At 44.2% G+C, this 9,278-nt stretch overlaps 1 protein-coding gene across 1 annotated transcript; it reads left to right on the forward strand.

Annotated features, from left to right (window-relative positions):
- The first annotated feature begins 6,334 nt into the window (after window positions 1-6,334).
- On the forward strand, window positions 6,335-8,809 carry LOC123139660 (wall-associated receptor kinase 2-like). Its single transcript, XM_044559398.1, has 3 exons — window positions 6,335-7,136; window positions 7,234-7,401; window positions 7,550-8,809. Exons 1-3 carry the CDS (start codon window positions 6,335-6,337, stop codon window positions 8,752-8,754), a joined length of 2,175 nt encoding a protein of 724 aa, XP_044415333.1. The 3' UTR covers window positions 8,755-8,809.
- The last annotated feature ends 469 nt before the right edge of the window (window positions 8,810-9,278 follow it).

Below are 9,278 nucleotides of genomic sequence, written 5' to 3' on the forward strand. Positions count from 1 at the left end.
AAAACCGGCGGATCTCGGGTAGGGGGTCCCGAACTGTGCGTCTAAGGATCAAAGGTAACAGGAGGCGGGAGACACGATGTTTACCAAGGTTCGGGCCCTCTTAATGGAGGTAATACCCTACTTCCTGCTTGATTGACTTTGATGAGTATAGAGGTTACAAGAGTTGATCTACCTCGAGATCGTGATGGCTAAACCCTAGATGTCTAGCCTGTATTATTGTGATAGCCCCTAAGGACTAAACCCTCCGGTTTCTATAGGCACCGAAGGGGAGTAGGGTTGTACAAAGTCGGTTTACAAAGGAAAAAAAACTACACACGCAGACGCCAAGCTTGTCGTCCATGCAAAGGAGAGTCCCATCCGGACACAGGAGAAGGCCTTCGGTTCTGTATCTTCACGACCCATCATTCCGGCCCATGTCACACAGGCCAGCTCTCCGAGGACCCCATAATCCAGGACTCCCTCACGGCCCTTGCAGGGTGCGCCAGGAGAGGGGAGTCCTACTAGGACTCCAAGTCCTAGTAGGATTCCACCTAAAGGAGAGGGGGAGAGGTAGGGAGAGGGGGGGGGGCGCCCCCAACCCCTTGTCCAATTTGGACTGGGCTTGGGGGGGGCGCCACCTCCTGGCCGCTGCCTCCTCTTCCCACTAAGGCCCACTAAGGCCCAACAACTCCCCGGGGGGTTCCGGTAACCTCCCGTTACTCCAGAAAATACCCGAACTTCTCCGGAACCATTCCGATGTCTGAATATGTCTCGACCGTTTCGAGACTCCTCGTCACGTCTATGATCTCATCCGGGACTCCGAACAAACTTCGGTCATCAAAACACATAACTCATAATACAAATTGTCATCGAACATTAAGCATGCGGACCCTACGGGTTCGAGAACTATGTAGACATGATCGAGACACATCTCCGATCAATAACCAATAGTGGAACCTGGATGCTCATATTGGCTCCTACATATTCTATGAAGATCTTTAGCGGTCAAACCGCACAACAACATACGTTGTTCCTTTTGTCATCAGTATGTTACTTACCCGAGATTCGATCGTCGGTATTATCATACCTAGTTCAGTCTCGTTACCGGCAAGTCTCTTTACTCGTTCCGGAATACTTCATCCCGCAACTAACTCATTAGTTACATTACTTGCAAGGCTTATAGTAATGAGCATTACCGAGAGGGCCTAGAGATACGTCTCCGAAACACGGAGTGACAAATCCTAATCTCGATCTATGCCAATCCAACAAACACCTTCGTAGACACCTGTAGAGCATCTTTATAATCATCCAGTTATGTTGTGATGTTTGAGAGCACACAAGGTGTTCCTCCGGTATTCGATAGTTGCATAATCTCATAGTCTGAGGAACATATATAAGTCATGAAGAAAGCAGTAGCAATGAAACTGTAAGGACCATAATGCTAAGCTAACTGATGGGTCTTGTCCATCACATCATTCTCTAATGATGTGATCCCGTTCATTAAATGACAACACATGTCTATGGACAGGAAACATAACCATCTTTGATTAACGAGCTAGTCAAGTAGAGGCATACTAGGGACACTTTGTTTTGTCTATGTATTCATACATGTACTAAGTTTCCGATTAATACAATTCTAGCATGAATGATAAATATTTATCATGATATAAGGAAATATAAATAACAATTTTAATATTGCCTCTAGGGCATATTTCCTTCACACCATACTCGCCACATCGAGCTTTGACGAGGTCCTTGGCTGGCGCCACGTATCATGGGCATTGAGCAGAACACCATGGTCTAGTTTATTTTGCATCCCCATTTTTTTGCTTCCTCATCACCTAAAACTCTAAGGTCACTTGAGAGGGAGGCTCCTGGTTGATCGGGGATGTGACCTGCAGGTGGGTCCTCCCATTAAGTGGGTTGCTCATTCGTATGAGCCTCTTGGTCTGGTCGTGTGTCTTCGTGGCGCTTGGGTGGGTACGCAGCGCTCGACAGGTGGTGTTGCCTCTGATTCCCCCCCCCCCCCGGTCGGTTGCAGTCCTTTCTTTTTTCCCTGTGGTGTTCGTTTCTTGGTAGAGCAAGGAGGGGTGATGGTTGTCGTCTCTTCGATGAGGGGGACTGCGGGGTCGACCCTTGCCTCTTCATCCGGGGCGAATCCTATGCAGGCCGGCTGTTTCTTCTTCCTCTGCATCGGTTACTTTGGAGGAAGGCTGCGGGCTGCATCGACTGGTAGGTTTGCGTCTTCTGCATCATTCTTCTTGCCGTGTTTGGAGGTTTGTGATTTCTGTGATTTATTTTCGTTGCTGATGGATCTGCGCTACGTGTTGCTGTTGTGTTGAAGATTGTGCGTTTGGTGGTGGTGTGTGCCTACTTCAGTGCGCCCCTGTGTCTCGCTTATAGCGAGAGGTATCGAAGCCTTGCCTGAAGATGGGCGCAAGATGAGTCGGCCTAGGCGTGCGCTAGGCCACAGGCCGCAAGCCACAGCCCTCTCTTTTTTCTTTTTCTTTTTACATTTCTGTCTGTTATCTTTGCTTTTTTTTACTCTCGTCTCTGTGTGTGTAGACACACACGCAAACACACACATTACAAAAACCACTATACAGAAAATATCTAAAAAGTTAAATATGTATATAAATATGTGTCTCATGAATACAAAATATATATGCACACAGTCTATACAATGTATATGAAAAGAGTTGATCACATATTTAAAATATGTTAATCAAGCATTTGACAAAATGTTAATGTCCCATATACTATCATGTGGTAGTATATATACTACTTTATCATTCTAAATATATCATATACTATACGTAAGATATTTCAAAGCAAGCTATACGCAAAAAATTGCATGTGAGTCTATAGTTTTTAGTATATTCTGAAAATACTTTCATATTTCTATGTATAAAATAATATACTAAAAAATAATACATACTACCTTCAAATTAGGATATATACACTACCCAAAGATTCTTATATTTTTTTTACGGGGTAATATTCTTATATACTACATATTACATGTATATACTCTCGACTTTAACAGATAGTACATACAACATACAAAGCTCACATGAGGGTAACTATCACTGGTGGTAGAAAACATTTTTAATGCGTATTTAACAATATACAATGTGTATGACAAAAATGCCGATCATGTATTTAAAAAATATTAAAGTTGTACTCCCTCTGTCCCAATATAAGTGACTCAACTTTGTACTACTTATTTTCGGATGGAGAGAGAGTATACAGAAAATGCTATATTCAAAAATTTAGAAGTTGTATGTAAAAAAGTAGAAATAAAAACATATTTAAATAAAACGCTACTCCCTACATACCATAATATAATAGCATTTTGACACTAGTGTAGTGTCAAAAAACAGTTGTATATTATAAGACGGAGAGAGTAATGACGTATTTGAAAAAATAATAATCATGTATTTGTAAACTGTTAAATATATGTATAAGAAATGTTCCTGATTTATATGAAAAATATACAATGTGTATGTAATAGAAAATCTACATAAAAATATATTTTGTTGAAACTCAATCATGTATTTGAATATTGTTAAATACATATTAAAATATGCACGTAATGTATACGTAAAATGTAGATTTGTGCTGAAAAATATATGAAGAAAAAGGAAACAAGAAAAACCCAGAGAAAATCAGTGCAAAAAGAAAAGGATAAATAAATAGAAAAGAAAAAACCCAGAAAAGTCCAAGAAAGTAATAAAAAATTTAAAAAGACGGAAATAAATTAAATTTGAAGAAGAAAAGAAACAATAAAACCAGAGACAAACAATGCAAAAAAGGAAAGAAATAAAGAAACCAATGAAACCAAAATAAAACGAAGAAAGTAACAAAGAAAATCATAGAAACACAAAGGAAAAAAAGGAAGAAAATCAAAAAATTGTGAAAACTGAGAAAGAAACAAAATTTTTTGGTGAAAACTGAAGTTATATGAAAGAAGAAAAAACAATGAAAACCGATGAAAAAACATAAAGAACCAAAGAAAACAATTGAAGACGAAAAAACAAAAAAATGGTACGGCGAGCGAGTCCTAGGCTAATGGGCACAGACCAGCCGGCACATGCTCCTTACACAAGAGCACCTTCCATCTCGCTATATGATGATCATGGCAACGTGGAGAACTATCGTACATGGCCCATTTGAGCGCGACGACCCAATCATAAATTTATTGGATCAGTAGGGGTTTCCTACATGTTTCCTCCCCTCGAGGATTAGAGGGGGGCCAAGTGGAGTATGTGTGCATTGCCAAAACTATATTTCATTAACAGCGAGATGAAACGAGCTCTTGCCTTAAAGATTCTTCTACACGATACAGTACTAGGTCAGTCCATAATGTTTCCTCGCGATCGATTAGCTCGTTCCCTCCAGGTTTCTTTTGTTTTCTTTTTCTTTTGTTGTTTCTTTTGTTTTCCCTTCAGGTTTGCTTTGTTTTTTCACGTATTTTTGGGTTTTAATTTTCTTCTTCATTTTTTTCTTTCTTTCTTGGGTTTCTCCATTTTTCTGGTTTTTCTGTTGTTTCCTTTTTTCCTTTTTTCACTGACTTCTTTAGTTTTTTTTTGTTGACCCTTTATGATTTTTTGGATTTTCTCTTTTTTTCTCAGTTTTCCTCACTCTTTTTAAACACAAGTCTACATTTTTCACATAGATATATATCCTAGATTTGGACTACCTACTCCATTTTTCTTGACCTCCGTGAACTTGGGCTCTGCACCGTCCTCATGAATACCCTAGATTTGAAGTACCAACTCAACTGGAGACCCATGCTTGAGACGCGTTGTGTCGAACGCAATTGTTCTGAGGTTACCCTTTGCCTTGTCAGCCAAACTGTTAAGTGTGTGGAGTTCCTCATCTCGTGTTTTGAATAAATTGCCGAAAGCCCCACTCCTGGAGCGACTCATTTCACTCCTAGTTGGGTCCTCACCAAGGTGAAGATTGTCGATGCCCAGAAGTTGCACTCCTTAAGGTACTTGGAACCACATATCCTAGAATTGGGCAATACCCTCAACAAGATGCCCATTTTTTGGGCCCGGGGTGTTGTAAAACAATTACTTTTATAACAAACATTTATACTTATATTAAACTAAGTGTACCATATAACATTTATAATTAATATTATTTTCTATTAATTTTCCACATAATATATATATATATGTGTGTGTGTGTGTGTGTGTGTGTGTGTGTGTGTGTGTGTGTGTGTGTGTGTGTGTGTGTGTGTGTGTGTGTGTGTCCATATATATCTTTGGTTATTATTTTTAAATACTTTGTTAACATCTTTCAAAATACAAGATCAAATTTTATACAAATTGTTCATTTTTTTATACATTAAACAAAATTTCTACACATTTAATATTTTTTAAATTCTTGCTTAACATTTTAGAAATATTTTTCCTAATATAAATATTTAGAATATTTGGAAATATGAACAAGATTTAAAAAACAAAACTTTAAAGCAAAAACGTTAAAGAAACACGAGAAAAACGAGGGCTATGGCTGGTGCCCTCGCGTGCGCTTTCGGGCGACGCGTCCCTACATCTTGCTATAAGTGAGACATAGGGGAGCCCCGTGTGCATGGGCCTATCCTGGATGAGATCAGAACGACTTCGCGATGGCTGTAACCTGTATCTTTCTTCTCGTAGCTCTGAACTCCTCCAGATTGTGTAATCAACTTCGGGTGAGTGATCCGCTGTGAGATGAATCTTTATTTTTTTAGGCAAATTACGGGAATCTGATAGAGATGCTCTAATTGATACACACAACAATCAAAGACGGATCCTGATAAGGGTCATATGTGTGGCACAAACACATGACAATTTCAAACGTTTTTTATGACAAGTTTAGTAACATGAAGATGACAACTTTCGTTGTTAAGCATGACAACTTCTTTTTCGGATAACAAGTTTCAGTTTTTTTCCGGCTAACAACTTTAGTTATGAAAAATGTCAGGGCCAGAGTGCTTTGTGCCACACATGTGACACTTGTCATTTAAAAAAAAAGATGGAGATGTTCTTACCGCTCCTAACCTACGTAATATCCGATTTTAGAAGCACAACAGAGAGGACGTCACATTTATATTTGAAATGGCGTCATATATATGGGCCCAAGTGCAATTGAGTATGGATCCGCTTAACAACAGGCAATTGAAAAATATCCGTCCACTTGACAAGTTGGGTTGGGCCATGGAGAACGAGCATGGTCAAATCCTCGTGCTTTCTCCTCCCCTTCCTCTATCCTCCTAAACAATTATCGCATTCACACCCACCCACCGTATCAGCGTCTGTATATATCGGAGGAGAGCAACCAATCAGTGGAAAGCATGTCAAGCATGTGCGGCAACGTCAGCGTACCCTACCCCTTCGGCATCGGCGTTGGCTGCTTCCGCGACGACGGCCAGCCGGGCTTCCAGCTCGAGTGCAATGACTCCGGCCCCGGCCGGCCTCCGCGCCTCACCATAGTCGGCTACGACTACCACCTCGCCGCGCTGTCCCTCGAAGGCGAAGCCCGGACCTACCTCAGGGCCACGCGCCACTGCTACAACTCCACGGGGGAACTCATCGATAGGGTTACGGAGTACATGACCCTCTTAGGCACCCCCTACCTCTTCTCGTCGGCCAAGAACCGGCTCGTCACGCTCGGCTGCCCCAGCCTCGGCTACTTCAACGACGGCAGAGGCTTCTACATCAGCGGCTGCACGTCCGTGTGCCGGCCGTCCCAGTACGCCCTGCCGGGCTCGTGCACCGGCGTCGGCTGCTGCCAGAGCGCGATACCCAACGGCGCCGACTTCTGGGAGTCGACCCTTTTTAACTTCTCGCCGGGGCAGCAGGACACAGTCGTCTTCAACACCAACCCCACCTCGTGCCGCTATGTGTTCCTCGTCGAGACCAAGTGGTTCGACGGTCAAGCCTCCCACAGTTTCGTCAACCGCACCGACGACTTCACCGTGCCGCTCATGCTCGACTGGGCCGTCAGGAACGTCGGCAACTGCAGCGCCGCCAGGCGCAACGCCACCGACTTCGCTTGCAAGAGCGCGGGCAGCCGGTGCTTGGACGCCACCAATGGCCCTGGGTACCGGTGCAGCTGCCCGAGTGGGCACGAAGGAAATCCCTACCTCGACCGTGGATGCATAGGTACACATCCTGATTCCTGGCACGGTCGAGTCACCAACATATTTGTGATGGTAATTTGTCTGACCAAATGGTGTTGAAATTGCTGTGCAAACTGAAGACATCGACGAGTGCCGTCGGAAAGACGAATACCTGTGCTACGGTGAGTGCAGAAACACGCCGGGAAACTATACTTGCGAATGCCCTCCAGGTACGAGTGGAGATGCCTACAGGGAGAGCGGCTGCCGGGCAAATGACAAGTTCACCTTGGCTCTCAAAATCGTTACAGGTACACACACGGATATTGGGTCGTCTTGAAACATATTACACATATTTCATTGGTTCTTGATGTTAACATATAGATTTTATCCAAAAATATCATTGGTTCTCCACGGGAATCTAAACTAACAATTGAGTATGCGATGTGTCATATCCAGGAGTTAGCGTCGGGGTGTTCTTGTCATTATTCACATGCTTCTGGGTCTACCTAGGACATCAGAAGCGGAAGCTCATCAAGGCAAAGCAGAGCTTCTTCGAGCACAACGGAGGCGTCATCCTGCAGCAGCAGATGCGTTCCTACAGTAGCGCTGCTGGGGGAGGGAGTGGTGGGTTCAAGATATACTCAGAAGAGGAGCTCAAGAAGGCGACCAACAATTTCGCCGCTGATCAGATCCTCGGTCGCGGCGGCCACGGCATTGTGTATAGAGGTGTTCTGGAGGACAGTACCATAGTGGCTATAAAGAAGTCCAAGATGATGGAGGAAACTGAGACCAAGGAGTTCGCAAGGGAGATGTTCATACTTTCCCAGATTAACCACCGAAACGTCGTCAAGCTACACGGATGTTGCCTTGAGGTGGAGGTGCCAATGCTGGTCTACGAGTACGTCTCCAACGGCACCCTCTACCACTACATCCATGGCGGCAAGGGCCTCGAATCCAATACCGCACTTGACACCTGTCTACGGATAGCGGCAGAGTCGGCAGAGGCTTTATCGTATATGCACTCATCGGCCTCGCCCCCGATCCTTCATGGCGATGTCAAGACGGCCAACATCCTGCTTGACGGCAACCTCACCGCCAAAGTCGCAGACTTTGGGGCGTCGAAACTGGCGCCTAGTGACGAAGCCGAGATTGCGACATTGGTGCAAGGCACTTGCGGATACCTGGACCCGGAGTACCTCATGACATGCCAACTGACTGACAAGAGTGACGTGTATAGCTTTGGGGTCGTTCTGTTGGAGCTTCTGACAGGAAAGAAGGTGATCTACTTCGATGGGCCAGAGCAGGGCAAGAGCCTCGTGTCCCGATTCACGACAGCCGTGAAAACCAACCGACACGACGAGGTCCTTGATAGCCGGGCGAGGAAGGAGATGGGCCCCAAGGCATTGGAAGAAGTCACACATCTTGTGATGCGATGCGTGAGCATGAGTGGGGAGGACCGACCAGTAATGAAGGAAGTTGCCGAGAGGCTAGAGGCGTTGAGGAGGTACCAGCAGAACCCATGGGGTCAGGCTGGTGCCGGAGATCCGGAGGAGGGGCAAAGCTTGCTTGGCAGGGAGCAACAATGTGATGTGACTTATAAGTTTATACCGCAAGATGTGCTTGATGCTGAAGAGGGCAGTACATACACTTTTAGCTTGTAGATTCATCTATTGTTGTTCGTGACCCTTTTGTAATGTGTGACTCAAATGTGTGATTCAGTTGGGGTGGCTAGCTGGATCATTTGACTGATGTGCATATTCCTCACCCCAGATCCTTAATAACATTTCTAGTGTTACCTGGGGATATGGTGTGTTTGTTTGAATGCTTTTTGCTCTAAATTCCCACCTTATCAAAGTGTGCTTCACTTGCAGATGTTGATGAGTGTCTTGATAAACGTTTCATATGCAATGCATGAAGAATATTGGATGAATTGATTTAAGTCATCAATGTGTGTGTAAAGTGTTGCAAGATTTGATGGATTTGGACTAAAAACAATGAGTAGACCCACACACCACACAGACGAAGCGCCCCATCTTCAGCTTGTAGCTCACCGTAAGGGCAACTCCAACGGAGCGATCCATTTCGTCCGCCGCCGTCCGTTTGGGTCGGCGCGGACAAAAGACAAAGCCCAACGCGCCGATCCAAACCAAAAACGCGTCCGCACCGATGCATTTGTGGTCCAAAT

Source organism: Triticum aestivum, chromosome 6B (assembly GCF_018294505.1).
Source record: "Triticum aestivum cultivar Chinese Spring chromosome 6B, IWGSC CS RefSeq v2.1, whole genome shotgun sequence".
Lineage (NCBI taxonomy): Eukaryota > Viridiplantae > Streptophyta > Magnoliopsida > Poales > Poaceae > Triticum > Triticum aestivum.